Source organism: Schistocerca gregaria, chromosome 7, assembly GCF_023897955.1.
Source record: "Schistocerca gregaria isolate iqSchGreg1 chromosome 7, iqSchGreg1.2, whole genome shotgun sequence".
Lineage (NCBI taxonomy): Eukaryota > Metazoa > Arthropoda > Insecta > Orthoptera > Acrididae > Schistocerca > Schistocerca gregaria.
The window spans coordinates 399,336,669-399,363,113 of record NC_064926.1 but is presented as its reverse complement, the minus strand read 5'-3'; the positions used below and the strand labels follow the sequence as shown (position 1 = coordinate 399,363,113).

Below are 26,445 nucleotides of genomic sequence, written 5' to 3'. Positions count from 1 at the left end.
AATTCTTAGTTTCTTTGCATGTATTTGGGTACTTGCATTGTTTAATCCACAAATTTTGGGCATATTATAGTATTTGAGAGTTGTAGCATCGCGTTTTAGTACCTGAATAGCGTAAATTTCCATAGTCATTAGTCATTTGTTGGTTTTGAACAGCTTGCAAGATAAAAAGAGAGGGGGAAAAATGTTAGGGATGTATAGGGACTGCGCCTATTGTGCACGGATTCAGGGGGAATTGGCCACCATCTGTGAACAGCTGGAAGCTCTGTTGGCCATGGTTGACAGACTCCAGGCTGTTGCCCTGGGCCACGGTGACATTGGGACACCCGAGGCGAGCGCTTTGGCGCCTCTGAAACCTGTAGCATGGCCTGGGATCTCTGATGCCATTGCACCCTCTGATTCGGATTTCCCTGCCAGTCGTCACTTGCCTGAAGGTGATTGGCGGACCGTGGTGGGGTCGCAAATCCCTGGGCGGAAGGCAAAAGTTCGTGCTGGCTGTGACGGAAGAGGATGTAGATGAAGATGAAATGAGAGATACAATACTGCGTGAAGATTTTGACAGAGCACTGAAAGACGTGAGTCGAAACAAGGCCCCAGGAGTAGACAACATTCCACTGGAACTACTGACGGCCTTGGGAGAGCCAGTCCTGACAAAATTGAGCCTTTCAGAGGCCCTGAAGACTGAAAACCTGTACCCCACAGAAACCATGCCTGCAAAACACTGCTACAGCCTTAAAGCTAGTCACTGTCTGTTCAAAAAACATGACTCAATATCAACAGTTACAAAAATGTTGACTGTCAGTATTTAAATCCATGTCGAAGTATTCAAAATGCTGGTTAACATTCTGTAATTCACTATCGATAAATATATCTAAATATATATTTTTGGTCAGCTCTACCTCGGAGTCCTTAACTAAGAGCCATGCATGGTCATAAATGATGTTATCAGCAAGCTATCTGCACACTCATGACACGAATGGAATTCATCTAAGCCTAGTGGAAATGACAGCATCATCTACAGAGGACTGGACTTCTGCACACCAGGTTCATCAAAAGGTTCTTGGACCAAAAGCACAACAAACCTGACAAAATGTTGGGGGATATTTTGGAACAAAATATTATTATTATTAAAATTTACGTAAGTCAGAATCGTCCTCTGCAAAGTGAACATTTTAGTAACCACAATACACCACCATCAGTGTAAAAAGAACACACAAACAGTGGCCTCAGTCTTAAGTGACTGCTTCAAAAAAATTTTTGAGTAGGGCTTAGTTTTCTTACCCAAACTGAGGCCTGCAAATTTGAAGTTGAAGTCATCATCAATACTGGGGATGTGGTCTGCTTGCAGCTGTAATTTACACCCTGTGCAAGCACCATTTTTATGGCAAAATTCAATAAGTTTCCTCCAACATTGATCATGTTGAAGTACATCAGGATTTCCGATAACAATTAGCAGAGCTTTTGGGCGAGTCACAGCCACATTGAATCTCTGTAATGAAATAGTTTCTTATTAGTACCTTTCTTTTATTACCACCACAATCATTTGTTCATACAAATTCAATGTGCTATGCATAATACCTGCTAGAGGAAATTACAAATAATTTTTGGCTATCACTTTTTTGTCTAAAACATCAGTAAATATTATAATGAATCTCTCATTAAACATGACCATTACAGAGTGTTGAAAAACAAAAACAGTAACAGTTTATAATAAATCTGATTAAAAACAAGTCACACGATTAAACAAATAAACTGTTGGAGTAACATTTCTATCACTTTAACTGAATTTTCCACAACTGCTTGGCAGAATTTGCTAATATTAGATAGGAAAACATTTCCTAATGTTCTGCAAAATTATATGTATTTGGTGATGAACTGGCTTTTGATTTCTTAGGCCATTTCTCTATTACTTTTTTTTTAACAACTGATTTTTGTCAGCTTACTAGGTATAGCTCTATCCTTTTATACATTACATTAGTCCTATTCAACAGATCCACAGAAAGTGGTTTCTGGATGTGGAAAAGAAGTTAAGGATGTGCATTTAATTTAAGTGCAATATAGTGAGATTACATTACAGTGTTAATTCTAACTACACATTAACCAAAAACATAAAACTGAAGAGTTTTTATGAAGCTATTCTTCGACAGGATAGAATGACATGCCCAAAAGTGCTGAAATTCAATCTTACACTACATTATCTAAGTGACATTTAATGTGCTCTCTTAGGTTGTCTGTTATTTGTGTACCCATTCATCTGATTCACTTCTGCACTAATGTTAACACCTTGAGATTTTTATAGAGTTGGAGATTACTTGGAGTAATTGGTCCAATTATATCACCATGGATAAGTTATAGTGGTCCGCTTGTTTTTATTCTCATGTTTCATGGGACTGTGATGTCCATTTTCCTTCAATACATGTATGACGTGATCATCATGTGACTTGCCAAATTTAAGTTAATTCTGTCAATGTGCGTCTGGAACTTAGGAATATTATCGTAATTCAGGTGAACCAACCTTTCATGTCATAATTCATTCATCTATGGTGGTGGTAAAACTACAAGGGCACTATAATTCCTTATGTATAAAATTTAGTGTTTACATATCTGACTCACTGTGCTGTACATCGGCAGGAGTCACATTGCCCTTATGAATACTATCATTAAAGCTCTCAAAAACTGCTTGCCAACCTTTCAATTCTAATTTACGTACTGACAGCAGGTTATAGGTGAAGGCTGAAACTCACAGAAAATCTGTGATCAAAATAATAATTTTCTTGCTCAAAATCATAATTTTCTTGCCATTCACATAACTTATAACTTCAACTTCACCAACAAATTTAGCATATAGAAATGTTTCAGACTTTGCAATATTAATTTTGTTCCAACAAGTTTTTCAAACATAAATTACTACTCATTAAGTGCTCTGTAGCTCCAGAATCCAAATAAGATTTAATTCCAGTTGATGTCACTGAATTTTCCTGACTTACTGCAAGGAAACTTATCTTTCCTTTTTGATATCCCTGGTTGAAGTTGTAAAGCGTCAATAAGAGAGAAATTTTGAACATCAGTAGGGCAGGAATAATGCAGATAATCATGAGCGTTTTAATAGGGGAAACAATTATAGAAGTAACTACTCAGGAAACAGCAGTTCACCCCAGTGAAGGTCAACAGTTCTGGAGTGAGGAAAAACAACAAGCACAGCACCGGCAAGTTACACTTGCAATTAGGCAATAATAACAGTGTTAATGATATGGCAAATGTATCTGAAATTGAACAGAAGGAATATCAGATTTTTCATTTATGTTTTGATCAAAAATTTTGGGATACTATGTGTAAGTATGGTGATGTAGGTACTAATCACATATCAGAATGTGATATTAGTGAGAATTTTGATATAGTATGTACTAGTGCTTTCTTCTCTTGGGTGGAAAACATGTAAAGCATGTGATGACTGTACTGGATCTGAAATAGGTGATATTTTTTATGTAGATGTGAACGAGAGCTGTGGAATCACTAAGATTGGTAAGTCTGAGACTGGTGGCTTATTGCAAATGAATGTAGGTGAGGTAAGTGACTTTGATGGAGATGTTGTTGTTGAAGTAATTTTGGAGGATTATAATGATGATGAGTATCAGGTATTTGTGAAGTTTAAGAATAATGAAGTTTCAGAGTTATTTGTGAATTATGTTGACAATACAGATAAGGTAGATGAGGTATATGATGTTGTTAAGCTGTAAGTAAGAGTCATGAAATACCAATCCAGTCAAAACAGTTTCTCATTAATGTCATGCAGAGTAATGATCCAAACAGTAAAGCTGAGTTATAAGTTAGCCTACAGAATAAAAGTGAAAACTTTTTGAAGTTTGATTGGGACCAGATTGATGATAACATAGATAACTGTGAATTCTGGAATAAGTTAGCTATGGTTAGTCAGAATTTGCATCCAAACTGGTGGAATGAAGTGAAACAGGTCTAAGCAGGATGTGTAATTTTGACAGTAATGTGTTTAGTGTTCCTTCTGTAACAAGTGATATTAGTTGTGCCGTGAATCTATTCACTGTGTTCAATCTTTACCTGATAACATGAGTAACCAAAGTAATGCTATGATGCCAGCAAAGTTGATAAAACCCTGTAAAGACAGTGTGGATTTGATGAAACTGAAAGTGATCTTATGCATGAAGTGCCTCACAACAGAGAAGATGATTCAAATTTTGGTTGTCCTTGCATTAAAATTAAGACTGATCAATGGGAAGATAACTGTTTGATTGATACTGGTAGCCCAATTTGTGAAAGATCAAGTATAGTAAGAATTTTGTGGAAATGCCCATTTAGGAGTAAAGATAAGAGGAGCTACAGGTAAGCAAAGCAACTTGGTACAATCTCTGGTATTTTTAACTTTAACTTTTAGTATAGAAGACAAAACCTTTGAACATGGATGCTTAGTGATTCTTAATCTGGAAGAAAATATAATTCTCAGTATGGATTGGATAGTGAAAGTTGAGGCATGTTTTGGATGGAATGCTAAAGAGTTGTTTATTTTGGAACCTAAAAGTAACACTTATGTGAAAATTAATTTCTGTATTTTAAACTGTGGGAAAATATAATTATTTGCAAAACATTGTGAACCAAGGTGAGTACCGGGTGTTTTTATGACGTTACAGATTTTGATGAGATTGGGAATCAGAAATTTGAAAGTGTAGTAGATTCTAAAGTTAGGGAAGCTACAACTCTTAATTTGTTTAGTAAAAGACCAGGAATAGTGAGACGCTATAAGTGCATGCTTTACCTTAGGGACTATCGTCCTTTCTTTCTCAAGCTACATAAAATACCATTTTCAAAAAGGAAAGATGTTGAGAAATAAATTCAGAAATTGGAAACGTGGGAGGGGGGGGGGGGGGGGGTAATTGAGAGAAGTAGGAGTGCTTACGATAATCCTTTGGTTCTGGTAAGTACGAGAAATGGTGGAGTGAGAATTTTTTGGACTCTAAGACATCTTAATAAGTTTCTTATCAGAGAGAATGACCATCCCAAGAACATGTATGAGCTGTTACACAAATCTGATTATGTAAAATACACGAGTAGTTTGGACTTGACCACTGGATTTCACTAAATCCCACTTGAAACTAATTCTAGAAAATACTGCATTTTTGTATGGAGGTAAGTGTTTTCAATATTGTGTGGTGCCATTTGGGCTAAATGTACCTGTAGCTGAATTCACAAGAGTTCTGGATTCTGTTTTGGGAAGTGAAGGGAGTTCAAAATTAATTGTGTATGTTGATGAAATTTTGGTTACTGAAAAGATTTGGGAACAAAATTTAGATATCTTACGAGATGCGTTTTCAAAATTGGAATCAGGAGGTACGACTTTGAAAATGGTAAGTGTAAATTTGGTGTGGAAGAAGTTAAATTTTTAGGACATGTTATATCTGAGAAAGGAATTGCACCTGATAAAGAGAAACTTGATGCTATTGCTAATTTTCCTACTCCTGGCAACAAAAAACAGCTTAAATATTTTTAGGGTTAATTGGATTCCACAGGAAATTTTGTAGCAGCCAAGCTTTGAAGAAGAGTACTGTTTGGGATTGGAATCAGGAATGTCAGGATCCTTTTTATGAGATCAATGGCCAGTTGTGTCAAAGTCAGATATTGTTCAGACCGGATTTGTCTCTTCCTTTTTGTATTACGGCTGACTTTAGTGATGTTGGTTTGGGTGCTCATTTATTTCAGAAGTTTGAAGTCGATGGTGTCATTGAACGTAGATCTGTTGCATTTGCTAACAGAGTATTGCAGAGGCATGAAAAGACATACACTGTAACTGAGAAAGAACTTTTGGCAGTACATTGGGCATTCAACAAGTTTAAAAATTATCTACTAGGTCACAAAGTCATCATCTATACTGATCACAAAGCATTATGTTATCTCCAGGCGTGTAAGATGTACCATAACAGAATTACTCGCTGGGCCTTGTTTAAACAGCAGTTCAATTATGAAATCAGATACATTAAGGACACAGACAATCTAGTTGCTGATGATTTGTCTACGCTACCTTTAGGGAGTGAATCATCTAACAACTTTAGAGAAAGAGTTTAAAATTATGTGCTTGAGGTGTGAAAGAGGAAAAAGAAATCTTGAAAATTTGCTGAGACATCCACAGGTATCAAAATCATGATCAGAATTGGAAAATGGTTAAGAGCACTTTGGATATGAAAGGAGGAGAAAAGATGGAACAATATTATAAGGTACACAAGGGTATTTTATTCAGGAGACATAAGACTGACTCAGATTATAGGAAACTATGTTGGCCGGAACAATGTATTGATATTTTAATTACTTATACACATGAGAGTTTTGGTCATTGTGGATCAACCAAATGTACACAAAAGATTCAGGAAAACATCTATTTTTATAACATAGGAAGGAATTTTGTGTGTATGTTTGTGAGTCTATTGACCTGCCAGCGCTTTCGCACACACAGGGTGTTACAAAAAGGTATGGCCAAACTTTCAGGAGACATTCCTCACACACAAAGAAAGAAAATATGTTATGTGGACATGTGTCCGGAAATGCTTACTTTCCATGTTAGAGCTCATTTTATTACTTCTCTTCAAATCACATTAATCATGGAATGGAAACACACAGCAACAGAACGTACCAGTGTGTCTTCAAACACTTTGTTGCAGGATATGTTCAAAATGTCCTCCGTTAGCGAGGAGACATGCATCCACCCTCCGTCGCATGGAATCCCTGATGCGGTCTTGGAGAATGGCGTATTGTATCACAGCCGTCCACAATACGAGCACGAAATTGTCTTACATTTGGTACCAGGGTTGCGTAGACAAGAGCTTTCAAATGCCCCCATAAATGAAAGTCAAGAGGGTTGAGGTCAGGAAAACGTGGAGGCCATGGAATTGGTCCGCCTGTACCAATCCATCGGTCACCGAATCTGTTGTTGAGAAGCGTACGAACACTTCGACTGAAATGTGCAGGAGCTCCATCATGCATGAACCACATGTTGTGTTGTATTTGTAAAGGCACATGTTCTAGCAGCACAGGTAGAGTATCCCATATGAAATCATGATAACGTGCTCCATTGAGTGTAGGTGGAAGAACATGGGGCCCAATCAAGACATCACCAACAATGCCTACCCAAACATTCACAGAAAATCTGTGTTGATAACGTGATTGCACAATTGTGTGCGGATTCTCATCAGCCCACACATGTTGATTGTGAAAATTTACAATTTGATCACGTTGGAAAGAAGCCTCATCCATAAAGAGAACATTTGCACTGAAATGAGGATTGACACATTGTTGGATGAACCATTCGCAGAAGTGTACCCGTGGAGGCCAATCAGCTGCTGATAGTGCGCTGTACATGGTACGGAAACAACTGGTTCTCCCGTAGCACTCTCCATACAGTAACGTGGTCAACTTTACCTTGTACAGCAGCAACTTCTCTGATGCTGACATTAGGGTTATCATCAACTGCACGAAGAATTGCCTCGTCCATTGCAGGTGTCCTCATCGTTCTAGGTCTTCCCCAGTCGCGAGTCATAGGCTGTAATGTTCCGTGCTCCCTATGACGCCGATCAATTGCTTCGAACATCTTCCTGTCGGGACACCTTTGTTCTGGAAATCTGTCTCGATACAAACATACTGCACCACGGCTGTTGCCCCGTGGTAATCCATACATCAAATGGGCATCTGCCAACTCTTCATTTGTAAACATTGCACTGACTGCAAAACCACGTTCGTGATGAACACTAACCTGTTGATGCTACATATTGATGTGCTTGATGCTAGTACTGTAGAGCAATGAGTCGCATGTCAACACAAGCACCGAAGTCAACATTACCTTTCTTCAACTGGGCCAACTGGTGGTGAATCGAGGAAGTACAGTACATACTGACGAAACTAAAATGAGCTCCAACATGGAAATTAAGCGTTTCCAGACACATGTCCGCATAACATCTTTTCTTTACTTGTGTGTGAGGAATGTTTCCTGAAAGTTTGGCCGAACCTTTTTGTAACACCCTGTATAAATAGGCAGAGAATATGCTGTGTGGTGTGAGGAAGGTATTGAACAGCATACTTAGTACACAAAACAATATTTCAGGATTTGATGTGAATGCTAGACAGGAAGTAACCTATCTGTTTGAGCGTTCGATGAGAAATCTAGGGAGGAAACTGAAAGATATGGGTGGATCCATTCCCACACCCCTGTATGGCTGCAGCCTTGCTGTTCCAGTTGACTTACAAGAGATCATAGGTGCTGGGTAATGTACTCAAGCATCTGTCAACTACATCATTGTTGTGACTGAAATTTGTAAATTGTTAACCATGAAATTATCCTATATGAAGAACTCATAGAACTATATTTTTAGAAAACTGGTTATTGCCAAGGACAGCGTTATTCTACAAAAATGTATGTTTTTTTCAAGTATGGAGATTACCTTTGCAATATAATAAGGAATTGTCTAGGGATCTCCCTACAGCCTAGGCCTTCTCCCTACAGCCTAGGCCTTCGTGGCAAACGAATCTGCTCCAGTCCTGAATCCCTCGACCATTACACCAACAACCTGAAAACAGCTTTCGCATCCCGCAACTACCCTCCCAACCTGGTACAGAAGCAGATAACCAGAGCCACTTCCTCATCCCCTCAAACCCAGAACCTCTCACAGAAGAACCCCAAAAGTGCCCCACTTGTAACAGAATACTTCCCGGGACTGGATCAGACCTTGAATGTGGCTCTCCAGCAGGGATATGACTTCCTAAAATCCTGCCCCGAAATGAGATCCATCCTTCATGAAATCCTCCCCACTCCACCAAGAGTGTCTTTCCGCCGTCCACCTAACCTTCGTAACCTCTTGGTTCATCCCTATGAAATCCCCAAACCACCTCCCCTACCCTCTCTCTCCTACCCTTGCAATCGCCCCCGGTGTAAAACCTGTCCTATGCACCCTCCCACCACCACCTACTCCAGTCCTGTAACCCGGAAGGTGTACACGATCAAAGGGACAGCCACATGTGAAAGCACCCACGTGATTTACCAACTGACCTGCCTGCACTGTGATGCTTTCTATGTGGGAATGACCAGCAACAAACTGTCCATTCGCATGAATGGACACAGGCAGACAGTGTTTGTTGGTAATGAGGATCACCCTGTGGCTAAACATGCCTTGATGCACGGCCAGCACATCTTGGCACAGTGTTACACCGTCCGAGTTATCTGGATACTTCCCACCAACACCAACCTATCCGAACTCCGGAGATGGGAACTCGCCCTTCAGTATATCCTCTCTTCTCGATATCCGCCAGGCCTCAACCTCCGCTAATTTCAAGTTGCCGCCGCTCATACCTCACCTGTCTTTCAACAACTTCTTTGCCTCTGTACTTCCGCCTCGACTGACATCTCTGCCCTTACTCTTTGCCTTTAAATATGTCTGCTTGTGTCTGTGTATGTGCGGATGGATACGTGTGTGTGTGTGTGTGTGTGCGCGAGTGTACACCTGTCCTTTTTTTCCCCTAAGGGAAGTCTTTCCGCTCCCAGGATTGGAATGACTCCTTACCCTCTCCCTTAAAACCCACATCCTTTCATTTTTCCCTCTCCTTCCCTCTTTCCTGACGAAGCAACTGCCAGTTGCGAAAGCTCGTAATTCTGTGTGTGTGTTTTGTTCATGTGCCTGTTTGCCGGCGCTTTCCCGCTTGGTAAGTCTTGGAATCTTTATATATATATATATATATATATATATATATATATATATATATATATATATATATATATATATATATATATATTTTCAAAGAAAATAATTACAATGAAGTCACAGTGATTCGTGATTGTCCTCTGGTCATTACAAACAGTGGGACATCGTTCTTAATAGGGTCTGTAATCACCACGGAAGATGACTAACGGGTTTGGCCACGGGAATGAGCAAGCCAGTCCATCACCAAATATCGTTTCATTCAGCGAGCTCTTCCACCCATGCTGTTTGATGCGGTCATGTGTTTTCATCCATCAAAATGAATGCACTCCTGAAAAGACATACAGGTATATTGGGAAGGAGTATAGTGTCAGAATAATGTGGACCAGTAAGTGTATCATGTTCAAAGATTTGGAGGTCAATAAGCCAGTGCATCATTAATCCTCACCACCCCAAAACACGTGGTCCACAAAAACAATCTTGTTAGACAATGATGGACAAACTCTCATATGGCAAGTGGTATGGAGATGTACGCTCACTGGTCAACATTATTGCGGCACTGTACTCTTTTTCCATGAGCTTCTTCTCATGGGTGCATTCAGCCCTGACAACGCATGACTGCACTAAACAATGGTGGTGGAAAAGCTCTTGAAATGAGAGGGTATTCTGAATGGACTGACCATTCTCTCAATTTAACCTCCATCGACCAACCGTAAGATGCTTTGGGGAGATGTACTGCAGCACATCCACAAATACCAACGACCATCCAGCAGTTGTCAACCATGCAGATGGAGGAACAGAGCACTCTACCTCAAGAATTTCTTACCAACCTTGTGGCCCAGATGGGTGCGTGTTGCAGAGCATTCACTGCCATCAGTGATAATCACACACCATATTAAGAATCATGTCCCATGATCTGTAATGTCCGGGGAACCATCAAGAATTGTGATGACTTTAGTGAAATTGTAGTCTTTGAATAAAAGTGTTGTTTCTGTTCATATCACTTTGTCTTATTGTGTATTAGTTTGTTACCTTCTGTATCTTACTGTTGCAGTTCTTTTTACATGCGGTCTTCATTTAATAGAGTTATGTTACTTTGCAGTGTTACATCATACGGAAGCTGCTTTCATCCTTTAGTTTTGCACACCACCGTAGGACCAACAAGGAATATTCAAAACAGGGCAGCATGAATGTTAACATGTTTGTTTGCCCCACAGAAGACTGTCACAGAAATGCTGAAAAAACTCAACTGGCATGAATTTTTTGATAGAAGCCAGTTATCCCAAAAAATCCTTCTTACAAAGTTTCAAGTATGATTATTAAGTGAGGACTTTAGGAATGTATCTTAGTATCCTATGCATCAATCAGCAAGGAAAATGTGAAAGAATGAGAAGTGCCATCTACCACGCACTCCAAAGTGGTCTGCAGGGTGTGCGTGTAGATAGAGATATCCTTGATTTATTCTTCCACCTCACATTCAGTACCAAAATATTGTATGTCAACACTCAAAAGAGATTTGTCCAATACTATTAGCTTTCATCAGGAGTTTTGTGGAACTCGTGCAATCACAAAATGTAGGGTAACATTTCTGAACACTTTAAAGATAGCTTGAATACTTAAACAAGTGGGCTCTGTTTTATTGCATTTATATTGCTACTTGTGGGGTAAAATACATTATGTTAGGAGGGCACAGTTCACAATCCTTTGTTTGATGATAGTCATACACAAATTAAATCTTAAGTTGTGACCTGTCTTTTAAAAGTGCTAAGCATTAAAATTATGTTGTGTAATTCAGGAGGATGCCTGGATTTTGGATTTTGATGAGCAAGAAATGCTTCAATGTGAATCTCATTTATGGAATGACAAACAATCAATACCGTGTCACAGAAATTGAATAATAAATTACAATTCCTGAAAATAGCTGCAAAGCTTACTGTAATTCTATTTTACTGGATTTCCGGAAAGCATTTGACAAGGTGTCCCACTGCAGATTGTTAATGTAGTCTGAGCATATGGAATGTCTTTCTAGATGGGAGTGGCTTGAAGACTTCTTAAATAACAGAATCCAGTACATTGTTCTGGATGCTGAGTGTTCATCAGAGATGAGGGTATCGGCAGCAGTGCCCCATAAGAGTGTGATAGGACCTCTCTTATTCTCTACATAAGTGCTTCTCTTCATAAGAGTGCTTCTCTACTTATGAGGCCCTGCCTAAATACCAAGCAAAAAGTGGCAGCCAGGAACAATATCATCAGAAAGCTAACAGGCAAAACTTGGGGAGCACATGCCAACAATGTGAGAACCTCTTTCCTTGCATTGTGTTACTCTGCCGGAGAATACGCAACCCGAGCGTGGTTAATTCTTGCCATGCCAAAACATTAGATGTCACTCTTAATTATACTTGTCATATCAGCACCAGGTGCCTGAAGCCTACTCCTCTGGATAAACTGTAAAGCCTAGCGGGAATTGCACCCCTCGACATCCACAGAGAGGTAGCAGCAAAAAGTGAGAAGAAAAAATTAGAAACTTCTGAAGCTCATCCCCTATACGGTTATCAACCAACAAATCCACGACTAAAATCCAGAAAGAGCTTCCTCAGATCTACTGAGGCTCTAGTTGGGGCACCACAGCAATGCTGAATCAAACTATGGTGAGCAAGGCTTACCAGTACTGTGGGATGGATTACACAAAGCAAAAGACTAGTGTCCGGCTACACTGAGGATTGGAGTACATGGAAATTCCTCAACAGGCTACACTCGGGTGTCACGAAATGTAAGAGCATGCTGATTAAATGGTGTTTCCTAGAGAAGCCGCCACTCTGAATGTGGAGCAACACAGACGACCTTCCATCCGCTCCAGTGTGCCCAATGTCCAGCAACATGCACAACAGAAGACTTGCTACATGCAACGCCAAATGCAATAGAAATCGCTAACTTCTGGGCGGCAAAAGTGTAAATAATTGTACATTATTTTATACATTTTAAATGCTTCTGACACAAATAATTCTCTGATACATAAATGATCTGACAGACAGGATAAGCAGTAATTTACAGCTGTTTGCTGACGACACGGGTGGTGTATGGGACGGTGTCGTTGCGGAGTGTACGCGGATACAGCATAAATTAAATAGAATTTCTGCGTGGTGTGAGGAAGAGCAGCTTGCTCTAAATGTAGAAAACATGAGTTAATGCGGATGAGTAGGGAAAACAATTCTGTAATGTTCGATGACAGCATTATTAGTGTACTCCCTGAGACAGTCACATTCATTAAGTATCTAAGTGTAATGTTGCAAAGCAATATGAAATTGACTGAGAAAATAGGGATAGTAGTAGGAAAGGAAAATGATCAACTTTAGTTTCCTGGAAATTTTTTTGGAAAGTGTGGTTCATCTGTAAAGGTCACTGTGCATAGAACACTTGTGTTGCCATTCTTGAGTACTGCTTGAATGTTTGGGATTGTGAACTCAAATAGAATCCCTGGAGAGAAAGTTACATGCTATTCTTGGAACAGTACTGAGAAAGTTTAGAGAACTAGTTTTTGAAGCTGACTCCAGAGTGATTCTGCTGCTGCCAATGTACATTTCGCATAAGGACCATGCAGATAAGAGAAATTACAGCTTGTGCGGAGGCATATAGACAGTTGTTTTTCCCTCACTCTATTTGTGAGTGAAAAGGAAAAGAAATGACTAGTAGTGGTAAGATATACCCTCTGCCATGCACCACACGGTGGCTTGCAGAGTATGCATGTAAACAAAGAATGACGCATGAAACAGAATACAAAGAGAGATAGTGAATATCCTGATTATAAAAAATACACTGTTACAGACCTTTGGATTTTTCAGGAACCCAAGATGATGCTTATAGTCATCATTTAGCAGTTCTGTCCTTGAACGTACAGTAGATATAATAATAATAAGCCTCTCCTGTCCTTGAAATTCCTCAACTGATCCAACTGTTATATCAGACCACTTTTTCTTTAGCACCTGACGAAATTTCTGCACCTGGAATACACAATTTTATGTAAGTATTCTTAAAAAGATGGCTATAAAAATAAGTAACAAAACATGGAATGTGTCACTCTGGAATATCTTTACTTGCTTTGAGGCCACTCCTTACACTAATACATTCTTTTGTGTGTGCGCGCGTGTGTGTGTGTGTGTGTGTGTGTGTGTGTGTGTGTGTGTGTGTGTGCGTGCAAATACTTTTGCAAGTCAACTATGTTAAAGTCAATATGTAACTGTTTATTATATTTATGGATCTCATGCCATATTTGATGGTCACATGCCTTTTGAGCTGTAAGAGCAGTGCAGTAAATTGGGTAGAAGCCATTTGGAAGATGAAGTTGCGATTCAGAGATATGTGTAATGAAGAACAAAAATACATATGGTATTTGCTGAGAATTTAATAAAGCAATGTGCATATTATTTAAATCAGATGTAGTTATTCAACATGAAACATGTGACTTTTGCGGTGCCTGGGGAAGATGTTCAACAATTCACTACAATCAACTATTAGCTTAAACAAGCTAAGTGATAATTCTGTTGTGCAGATGTTCTTGATTATTCTATAGAATGTCCATATTTGTCATATTTAAATTACATGCACTACAATGAATATATTCTATATGATTAGGTGACAATGAGTAAGGAAACAAACAAGAAAGAAAAATACACAATGAAATTTTTTATGTAACATACAGAAGAAGCAAACATGACAGTGGGTGAAAATATAGATTTACCTGCAATCTGTATGGTGTTATGATACCTATATCTTTCTCCTCCACTTTATACCCACTCAGGCGTTCTTCTAAGAGAGCTGCCACATACTTTATAGCAACATCAATCTCTTGTCGATTAAAATAACTGCAAAATGAAATGCAGCATAAGAGAATGTTAGTTTTGTATCCAAATATGGCTAACTATAATAATTTACTTTAAAAATACCTTAACAGAAGCACATTTAAAAAAAATTAAATAAGATACAAATGGTCCTTGAAATCAAAACTGTGTATCAGAAGCTGTTGTGATCTGAAGTATACACTTGAGCCTTATTAATACTAACTTCTGTTTAAGATTCTGATGGCTTTAATGTTTATAAAAACTTACTATTGAGATGCAAAATAAATATTAAAATGATCCTGGAAAGTCCTGACGAATGTATACAGAGGCATTAGGAATGAAAAAACCCCCCGTATAGAAGAACAAATGGGCCGCAAAAATCAGTTCTGCAACTCATCTATCAAAACAGAACGTGTGTGTGAGAGAGAAAGAGAAAGAGAGAGAGAGAGAGAGAGAGAGAGAGAGAGAGAGAGCTATCAACTCTCCTATATTACAATACTGCACAGTACCGCTTCAAGGCCGAAGTGGTACAAATGGCCAAATCCAAGCTGAGAGGACCACCAGAAGGGCTCAAATGCTAAATTTGTGTACAGAGTGTATGCTAAATAGTAGCTAAAACTGACATGGCAGAAAGTATAAGATAATACTTGTGGAAGCAAACGGTCCTGTGAACATGGGGCCACAAATGAGCCAGTTGTGATTTAATTTCGAATAAGTGGTATGAGGCACCAATGACTTCAGTATGAAATATTGTCCTAGTTAGTAAAGATGTAGTTGAAAAGGAGACTGTTCTACTATTCCACATCTAACTGCGCTCAAACTGCAAGTGTGACCTACCTTAACCAAATCTACAATACTACTGCAGCGCATTACTTGTACAAATTGCTGTCCATCGTACTTGTCAAACATGTCATCCTCAAATTTGATTCAGATACCTCTAGATCATCTCATAAATGTTGACAAAACTGTAAAATTTGCTGCTCCAACTCTTCAACCATACCATCAGGAGCATGACACACTTCACTTTACAGATGACTAAGAACAGAAAAATCTGATGGATTGAAATCATGTAACCTTGAAGGTCGAGGCACAAACCATCTCTCCATGTTTGGACCATACTGGCATTTTAGATGTTGTCTTAAACCAGCACCAAATTGTACCTGTTCCACATCTTGCATGTAAAAGATTGCCTAACATTGTGCAAAGTAAGGGAGGCCATGGATGAAATTTGAGCTCAATTTGATGGGAACTTGTTAGTCATAGAGTTTAATTTCAATTATATTTGCACTAACAAGGACAGTACTTCACAGTGAAGTCAGTAGGGGCTCGTAATCACACATTCACATTAACTCACAAATGGTTTGTTTGCAGACCCTAGTTCACTGGAAAACTTCTGCTGCTATTACCATATACGTTCCAATGTCAGTTTTCATTATTAATAGTAATCAAGTCCGTGTACAGAAAATAACAATGCTTTTATTAAAAGCTTTTGAAGATCTCAGGATTTACCTGTTCCACTCTTAATATCTGACTCTGGAATAAAATACACAGATTTATTTTTGGTCTAGAAGAATGTCTATGGAGCACATATCTTAAAAGATAAAAGAACATATAGGTGATCTAAATAATTAATGGAAAATCCCATATAAAGACGTGAAACAAATACTAACAAAGAGATAGAGGGGCTGGCCAGTACTTATCTCAGGTCAGTACAGGCGGCTATCTATCGGCTGTACTGAGCCGAGGCTAGTACTGGCCAGCCCCTCTAAGATAATTCCATGGTCACTAGTTTGAATATATATTTTTAAATGTCTTATCGAGAGCCAAGGAAAGGTAACTTACGTCTGAGGGAAGCAGAGTGGAGATGCCAAATTACATGTTGCTCATAGTGAAAAATTTTTTCAAACTGGACCTGATGCTACAACCCAACAGAAGTCCAAAGATTTTGTTTTCAATAAGTCGTTTGCACAAGTAACACCCTTATACTTCTGTGCGAGGCTGTTATCTGGCTTAAGCTGCCAGAGACAGTGGTCATGTGTGTGTTAGTTGCACTTGCCTGAGTGTGTGTGTGTGTGTGTGTGTGTGTGTGTGTGTGTGTGTGTGTGTTGTGTCATATATATTTTCAACAAAGGCCTTCTTGGCCAGAAGCTCACTTTCTGACTGTCTTTTTTTTTTAATTGTGCCTATCTGTGACTCAGCATCTCCACTACATGGTGAATAGCAACTATCCTTTTCATAATATTATTGCATTCCATCTTGGACTTACCATTGTTTGATTCTGTTATCAAATTCCCCTCAATATATCTCTTTGGTGAGTGTTATTCGACATCCCTTCTCCTCTTGTAACATCATAATCTAGCTTTATGTGAAATAGATCTTTTGTCCAGTTCTTTGGTGTGATTCACTTGGTGAGATAGAATCGTTGTTAAGAGAGTGGGCTTTTATTCTGGAGGAATGGGTTTCAAATCACTAGCTAGCTATCTGATTTTAGATATTCTATTGATCCCTGAAACCATTTCTAGCAAATGCCGGGAAAAATCCACAGCCAATCTGTTTTACAATCACGTATTTTTTTATTAAGGTTTTCAGAAATTACTGCAACCAGTCGCGACTGGTTGCAGTAATTTCTGAAAACCTTTTCACACCACAGTCGCAGTGTTCCACATCCACAATGGATAAAAGTCTTATTTTTTTATTGTTCCATTCATCTTATAGTGAGGACGTGTACAAGGTATAGACAACTAGGATATTCAGACTTAGAACAAGATACAAAAATTAGATGACAGAATATGAATTGTTGAGTAATGAGTACTCAATATTTCTAAAACAAATTTTTCTTAACATTTAAAATCTGGGAGCAGGAGATTGAGATCATAAAGTCAACACAAGTTTGCCTGCAGGTATTCATCAGCAGAATTAAAAAGTGTGTTTTATTAGAATTTCCTTTACATTATTCCCAAAACTACCAGTTTTCTTTTTATTGGATAGGATAGTTTGTTGAAGAGTAGATTACTCACATTTCTCACATCATGACAATTGATCAATCTTTTAACTTGCCATTTGAATATTTGCTTTTATCATGTGTCATGGCTGTGGGTTTCTGCAAATGTTGTAAACATGGCAATGAAGGCTACTGCTTTTTATTTTTACAGTATATTAAGTAGTAACATTTGCTTTTAGTAACTTTCAGTTTTTTGTTGAACCCAGTTAAGATTCTTGTCTTGGAACACATAGTCTCAGTCTTCAATTGGGTCACTGTTAGGTTGGCCTGGGAATTGATGTAAAGCAATACCAGTTCCTTTTTATGTAGAGACTACAATGATCTGATCTATAAAACTAAGCTCACTATCTGGTGATAGAACGTCACATTAACAATTACAATACTACTTCACCTCTTGTGACATCTGCATCATCTTTCTCTCACCACAACCTGTTTCTCGACAATTACCTTCATTTATTTTTATTTTGTCTACATCTACATTTATACTCCGCAAGCCACCCAACGGTGTGTGGCGGAGGGCACTCAACGTGCCACTTTCATTACCTCTCTTTCCTATTCCAGTCTCGTATGGTTCGCGGAAAGAACAACTGTCTGAAAGCCTCCGTGCGCGCTCTAATCTCTCTAATTTTACATTCGTGATCTCCTCGGGAGGTATAAGTAGGGGGAAGTAATATATTCGATACCTCATCCAGAAACGCACCCTCTCGAAACCTGGCGAGAAAGCTACACCGCGATGCAGAGTGCCTCTCTTGCAGAGTTTGCCGCTTGAGTTTGTTAAACATCTCCGTAACGCTATCACGGTTACCAAATAACCCCGTGACGAAATGTGGTGCTCTTCTTTGGATCTTCTCTATCTCCTCCGTCAATCTGATCTGGTACGGATCCCACACTGATGAGCAATACTCAAGTATAGATCGAACGAGTGTTTTGTAAGCCACCTCCTTTGTTGATGGACTCCATTTTCTAAGGACTCTCCCAATGAATCTCAACCTGGTACCCGCCTGGTAATTTTATATGACTATTCCACTGTCTGATGCAAGGCTTCCCAGCTGACACCAGTTCATTGGTTTGTGTGCCACATACTTTAATCATAACTGTGGACTGTGTTGTATGGGTGAAGACTGTCTAGTTGTGTTTGTGTCATTACGATAATGAAAGGGGAAACGCTAACTACTGCTAGCACAAAGCGTACTTCTGCTAAACATCAACAAGAGGATCAGCAAGCTTAACACCCTGTCCAGTGGATGGCTCATCATCAGCAGTGTTACATCGGTCTGAAATTTATCTAAGATTTTTTTATTTGTGTATGAACTACACCATAAAATGTATAGCAACTGAAAAAGTACATAATTTAAAATGCAAAATCAGTATGTTTATATAAAACATATTAGTCAAATACAGAAATACATAATCATATACGTACATAATCATATCATATCACATCATATCATAGCACATCATATCATATTTCACTCATCTATAATTTTGTGTAAGCTGTAACAGTCTCAGCATAATTCTGGAGCTCCTCTTGAATACACTCTCTGGCGGCATCTACTAACAGGCATTTTAGAGGGTGTTACATTGTTTGTGTTTCTCACCACACTCACACTTGTCAGTTTCTTTGCAGCCCTACCTTTTTCATAAGTTGTTTTGTTTGCCCCTTGCCCGTACAAAGTTGTCAGTTCAATGTTTTTTAGTATAATCAGTCTAGGTGGGAGTCCTGGGGTAGAACTTCTCTGTGATAAACACTTCTGGATATTCTTGCTGCCACAGAAGTTTTATGGAAGTTTCAGTTGGTTGTACTGATTATACGAAACTTCATTCAGACTTGAACATTTTGGGCATGGGTTAATGGTTGAGTAGCAGGTGAAACTGGTCAATCATCTGTTTGTTCATTTCTTTCTAGCTCTGGAATGATCTTCTGATATTTGGTGGGGCAATACCAGATAACGAATATAAATGGTCCACTCTAGTAGGTCTCAGGCAGCCAGTTATCTTCCTGCAGGTATCACTTAGCACCGCATCTATTTTTCTAGTGTGATGAGATCTTTCCCAAACTGGGTGTACATACTCAGCAACCAAAAAGCAGAAGATGAGAGCTGTGGAATGGAGCATATTTGTGTTGGTGCCCCACTTGTGCAGATCGGAGTTCTATCAGTATACCATTAAATGTTTGTATTTTAGCTTTTGTTTTCTTCACGTGTTTCAATTATGTCTAGAGTGATAGGGTGAATGGGGACAGGTGTTCAACTGCATACTATTACAGCTTATATTAAGCTCCTTCCCTGCCTCCCAGTTGTTAAGGTTAAAAAGACACACTTGCATTTTACTGAGGTTTGGTTTTACACGATTACATACGTTGTAGTTTGTGAATGTTGTGAGATCTTTGCTCAAGCTTTTTTCAATTTCATTAAGAGACTCTGCTTTCTACGCAATTGCTCTATCATCTATGTTAATAAAAGTGTTTGTCTCTTCGCAGATAGATTGGTCATTAGTATCTATGTAAAATAGCAGTGGCAACAACATACTACCTTGTTGCAACCCACTCTTCTGTTTCTCCACCTGCTTCTCTTTTATTGGAATTTGACAGATACTTTTCTAGTAACCAACAATGTCGTAAGAGTTTATACCAACAAGTCATTGCTTGCCATCTGATGGACTTTAGACACGATCAGATTTACAGTACAGTATGCTGCAGTTAGGACAATGAACACTACTACTGTAGGAAGCCCCCTCACAAAACCATCTTCAATAAACTGAGTAAGGTTAAGAGCCTGACCTGTGCAGGGTTAGCCTGGGTGGAAACATGCCTGTTCTTCAGTTAGGCCACTATCAATACATCCACACATTGTATTTATTATTAGATTATTGGCACAGTATTTGGCATTCAGCAACTGTATACCACTATTTCTCCACTTGTTCAACAAATACTAATGATGGAAATTTCTTTAAACACCATCCATTTCCAAGCAAATGCCATGAAAACAGCATACATTAACAACTTAAGCTACCTGGATAGCTCTGTTACTTCCACTGAATTTTGTAGATATGAGTTCACTTTTTACCCACCTTTGATATCAACCAACAGTTAAAATTTATGCCGCTGCATGCACATTGAAGCATCAACACATCTTTTAAGCAGTCTTTATGTCACTCAAAATTGGACAGTAGAATGCAGCAAGACATAAGAACTAACATACTTGCTGTATCACAATACTACAAGCTTTGGATAACAAATGATCTTTGAAGTACCTTGGTGAGTCTGCTTGACGTTCATCTTTGCCTTTGACACCATGAAAAATTATTGGAAACCCCTTTTTTGGCAGCTGACTCCACTTACATGCCCTTGTAGTTATGTCACCGCCACATGCCTGTAATGCACAAATAAAATAGTTAGTTATATATTAAAATTTATGGTTTTAGCAGCCACCCTAGCTTGCATTACAGAAATGAAAATACAGCCAGAAATGGTTGGGAATATAAGGAAATGAGAAAGAGAACATTGATCATAGTAGTCACTTTAACTGAAGGAAAGCATGAACAGAAGATAAAGAATGGCTTGGAAGCCTGAAAATACACAGCTTACACAAATTAAATAAATCTACCACACTCTGTAAATAAAAGTGACTTACCTATAGATACAAAAAGGCACACTGCGTACAGCAAATGTTAGGAAGCAATAATTGCAAAGGAAGAGTGGCAAGAGAGAAGACAAAATGGGCAAATAAAATTGAAGCATAAAACTAAGTGAGTCATCTCACTAACAAAGCATTTAACTCTTTAACAGCTCAAGACATGCAGGTCAAACTCTCGTTCATCATTTTATTTATGTAAGACCCATCTTTGCAACTTCAGACAAATAAAGGCTCAGCTTTAAGTTTTCTCAGATCCTTCAGCAGTTGTGGCATTTCCAGTGACATCATCTTAAAAGAATCTTCAGATCTAATAATAAAAAAGGCAAAAATAAGGAAGAATAAAGAAAATATGTCAAGTAATGGGGACAAGGCGATGTTTAAGAAAATCAGGAAGTAAGAACAACTTTGAGGGAAGAAAGATATGAGGATGTAATGTTGTGTTGATAATTATCACTTCAGAATTATCTAATCACAACTGCATAAAACAATTTTATCTTGCCATACACAATTTGCCATTATTATTTGCTAGGTATCTTCAGTGTCCTGGAATATTTACATATTTGCGTTTACCCCATTTTGCTTTACATTTTGGCTATTGCATATTGAGATTACAGAAAGTTCTGACACTTTCTGCATATGTATGATGTAGTGATAGTATAAATTTCTAGTTACAAATGTTGTTCATGCTGGTCTACATGTCTTCTTTTTGCTGTTTTATATCTGTCCTTCTTCTGTTTACTGCCATATGCAATTTTGTTCTTACAGCATTAGGAAATGAATATTTGTTTTTCCACAGACATAGATCACTGACATCACAAGACACATTCAACTGTTAGTAATAACAGTTGACAACAAATCCAAAACATAATATCAAGTAAACCAATGTTCATTTTCTAATACTGTGAAAACCAAGTTTTATATGGCAGAGAGCAGAAGTATTACTGCTGTAAACAAGAAAAAGAACACATGTAGACCAGTATTTACAAAATTTCTATGTAGAAATTTATACTACCACTATATCATAGATAAGATAGTGACAGAATTGTTTATAACCTCTATGTACAATATTTAGAATGTACAGCAAAATAGTTTAAACACAAATATTACATATTGCAGGCCACTGAAAATGACTTGCGAATATATACATGTATGGCAAGAAAAAAGTGTTTTATTCAGCTGTGATTAGGCGGTTCAAAAATAATAATCAAAAATATAACACTGCACACAACTGAGAACAACAGGACAAGAAATAGTTAATGTAATTTTTCATCTACATGAAAAATTGCACAAAAGGTGTTAGTTCTATAGAAAAGTCTTTAGTCTGACTGCCATTTACTGCCATTGCTACTGCTGTACAAGCAGAAGTGCAGCACTCACTTTGAAGATGCAATAGAGAGACAGAAGAACTTATTTAAATATGCATTTTCATGGATTAGGCAGGAAAGTTAACAAAAAATCCCATTCAGTGGAGACACAGCTAGATACAGCAAAAATGAGATCAACTCTCATACATCAACAACAAACAGACTTGAAAATTGTGATCAAAAGTGGCTGAAAACACTCAATATATTAGAGACAATGAAGGTGACTAAGAATAATGGCATGGATGAGATAAAAGTAACAAAATATAGATGAAATGGGGGGAAAAACAAGCAAACAGTAAAGGCCTGTAGGAAGAAAGGATACTAAAAGTACAAGCCATCTATAACAAAAGGGGGAGAACCTAAATAAATAAATAAGTGGATGCACGAAAACAAGAACTGAAGACTATTCAAGAGAAAAAAAGAAGAGCATCTAGATGGTAAACATTTGAGGGAATGGTTATGGGGGGACTGATAGGGCAGCAGACAGCTACAGTAGAGATTTTTGTTAATGTGAAATCACTGGCATTTTGGCAACCATGAAAATTCACCCTTGCAGACCAGACTCAAAATCAGCAAAGTTTGTTGCTTGTACTAGATGGAATTATACAGCCCATATATCAAAATAGACATGTGAGACTTTGCTGAGTGTGTGCTTTGAAACGATGATATTGATGCTTGGTTTGTGGGGCACTCAACTTCATGGCTATCAGCACCTGTACAAATTCCCATTCTTTACACAGTCCAATAATTGAGGTGCAATAATTGAGGTATTGTACTCATATTCAGGAGTTGGACTCGAACACCCATTGGGTATTCAGGAGTTTGACTCAAACACCCACTGGGTATCTTCATTTGGATTTTGCAATCATTTCTTGGATCACTCCAATTTACAATAAAAATAGTTCCCTAAATGAACTATGTTCAGTCTCTTCTCCCATCCTGTTTAACTGAGTTTGCTCCTGTTCTATTGACATTAGTAGCAATGGGAGATTATTCTTTCTTCCCTACTATCAGACCATATGATTCTAAGAGGAAGTCCACAGCAGCAATCATACTTATGGCCGTCTTTGGATGGAACAGACAGTTGTCCTTAAAATTTTATACTGTAGTATTCATGCCTGATATGTTTACCATCACATTTCACACTGCCCACTGCAATGGTTCTCTGTTTGTGTGACCATTACGGCACTCCAACCCAAGTTCTCGATGCCAGTAATATTGTACTACTTTTCTGTGAAGTAACAGACATATTTTTGTGACAATATTCACATTTGGTTTTATTAATGTATAGGTACTTCGATGTATCGATATATTACAGTGATTGGATCTTGTGTGTATTCATTTCTCTGAGACTGCCATAATCTTTGACTTACTGGTAACTGTTTGGGTGTGAATGTGCACAGAGCAGTCTTTGTTTCACTTTGCAGAAGTTAAGTTGTTTTTTCGCTTTGTAAAAGAACAGTCAAGTCTTGTGTTTGGTTAAAGTGGAAATTAAATATATGGAGATTGATACAAAACTGTTTTCTTGATGATGTGACAATTAAGAAGAAGTATATGTGAATTTACAAGAAGTTTAATAAAAATGTGGATAGTGAATATCAAGTCAAAAATTATTTCTATCATACCATTGTTCTAATCTGGGATTGTTTGATCATTAAGAATTTCCTGAAAAACACGTTTGTTAGGTCTTCAAATATTGCTAAAATATAGATCTGGACCTTCTAACAGTCAAAGTGGAATCTCCCTAGAATCAATAAGATGAGCCATAACAACTTAGACGAAATCTACGTTGGAATCCATTCAAGATAAGTGCCAAAATTAATGACTTTTTTACAGGGACTTCATTATTTCCATTCTGATGATACCATCCACAGCCAATAACTTTGTTGTTGCCTAATAAAGTGAACATATGCTGCGTGAGCAACATTATTAATCTGATTTCTAACCTACTTTGCAAGTGGTGGTATTGTTAGACCACCAATGAACAGAAGACTCAGCAATTAAAATCTGTCATTTTTAAGGGTACAAACCCTTAGTGCCAGCACTAAAATACAATCTGTAATGGCTACCAACCACTTCATAATATACTTTTAGGGCATTTTATTCTTACTTGCCATTAGTGTTTCAAACATTTTGTACATCACTGGATGCATGCATTGCATTTGATGATCAGCTATTTCATATTCAACTTGGAAAAGACAATCAAAGATAAACTAAAAAACAATATGACTAATGTACAGCCCATGTAATTGCACAAAAATGCTCCAGTTATTCCTGAAAATTTATGTATTCAGTGTAGCACAAAACGTGGCACTGATGAACTCAGTACAGTTTTGAATGCTTTTGTAAGCACAATCACAAATGTTTTGAGACAGTGAATCACCATTAACACTCGGAACAGATGATCTTACACAAATGCCACATGTCAAAATAAGCACAGACAACTCACAGAGCCATCAGCAAATGAAGATACATACTATTTACATTTGGCACAGAAATAATTTGAAAGAGATGACATTAATATTGTTGAGAGATTCAACTTCACTGCCCACCTGGTTGATAGTGGATGCACCCTACCCTCTCTGAGGTCAGGTTTCAAGTTATTGGACAAAGCTGAGAAATGCAGATTCATGGACTTTCTAGAACAGATAGAGATATACTACCACCTGAGATCATCTGACATGTTGGTGAAGAGCAGCTGATTTTGGGAGCTCTTGACGATCTCCTGCTTTGTGCCAAGCATGACCCAGGAGCAAGCTAATATGGAAATTTCAGCTTGCCTTTAACAAGACAATGCATTACATTATAATTTTTGGGAGCATAATGTATTATTATTAGAGGATCATTTTGTCTTCCATTTTATTGACACTATCCAATGCTATGTCTATTCTCCCACCAAACGAGTAAATCACTATTCAATTTTAGCCTAAAAGATAGGTATAATAGCAGTTTCCTTTATTGTCTTTCTGTAAATAGTGTAAAGCAGTTGAAATTACACAATCTGTTTGTGTATGAAGTTTTACATCAATAGTGGGAATCTGTATGTTTAACTAAATGTTCCTGATTAAATCAGCCTTGTCATTTTGATATTCATTATTTTACTAAGATGTTACCAGATGAATAAAATATTCTCGTACTTGTTGCCACATCAAATCTTGGTAAAACCTCGAGCTTTCGACGATATTCACCACCATTGTCATCATCAGGAAACTGACTGACTAAACAGCAGCTGTGGTGGACCTTATGTAGCCCCAGGACGGCTTGTGATTGGACGGCTCCTGATTGGATGGCGAATACGTCACGGTGTCGCAGATGTTGTCGACGCCTGCACTGGTGGCGCCATCGCTCCCGGAGTATCGAAGACCCGCGGCGAATCTTTCTGACGCTTCTCCATATCGAGCGCTTGCTTCCATGCACCACTGAGATTGTAACCATTGTCACGATTAAAATTGTTATCGCACATTCTAATTTCTATCGCCTCTTTAATTACCGAGTCCCAGTATGTGGAGGCCTGAGACAGAACTTTTGTTTCAGCAAACAAAATTTTATGTTTCCTAGTGAGGCTATGCTCCGCAATTGCCCATTTTTCCAGCTCCCTATTTTTAATGTGACGTTGATGTTCTATACAGCGATCGGAAATGGTCCGAACTGACTGACCAATGTAACTACTTCCACATTCACAAGGAATTTTGTAAATACCAGGAATCCTCAGACCGAGGCAGTCCTTCACAGGACGCAACATCCCCTTGATTTTCCTTGGAGGTCGAAAGATCTGTCTTAAACCTCGTCTACGAAGGATCCTGCCTATTTTACTGGAGATAGAACTGAAGAAAGGAAGAAACACGCTAGGTTGTTCATCATGCGAATAATCATTATTTTCACCTTTCTTTCTCATGCAGAACGCTAACT

The 26,445-nt window shown here is 38.2% G+C and overlaps 1 protein-coding gene across 4 annotated transcripts in view; it reads right to left on the bottom strand.

Moving 5' to 3' along the window:
• LOC126282195 (putative helicase MOV-10) overlaps positions 1–26,445 on the bottom strand; it is a 294,822-nt gene that overhangs the window by 25,199 nt on the left and 243,178 nt on the right. For all 4 annotated transcript variants that reach the window (XM_049981725.1, XM_049981728.1, XM_049981726.1 and 1 more), the window contains 4 exons: positions 20,790–20,908; positions 14,437–14,560; positions 13,526–13,699; positions 1,279–1,486 (listed from right to left, as the gene is read on the bottom strand). In XM_049981725.1, the coding sequence (XP_049837682.1) occupies positions 1,279–1,486; positions 13,526–13,699; positions 14,437–14,560; positions 20,790–20,908 (625 nt within the window). The remainder of the gene's footprint in view (positions 1–1,278; positions 1,487–13,525; positions 13,700–14,436; positions 14,561–20,789; positions 20,909–26,445) is intronic.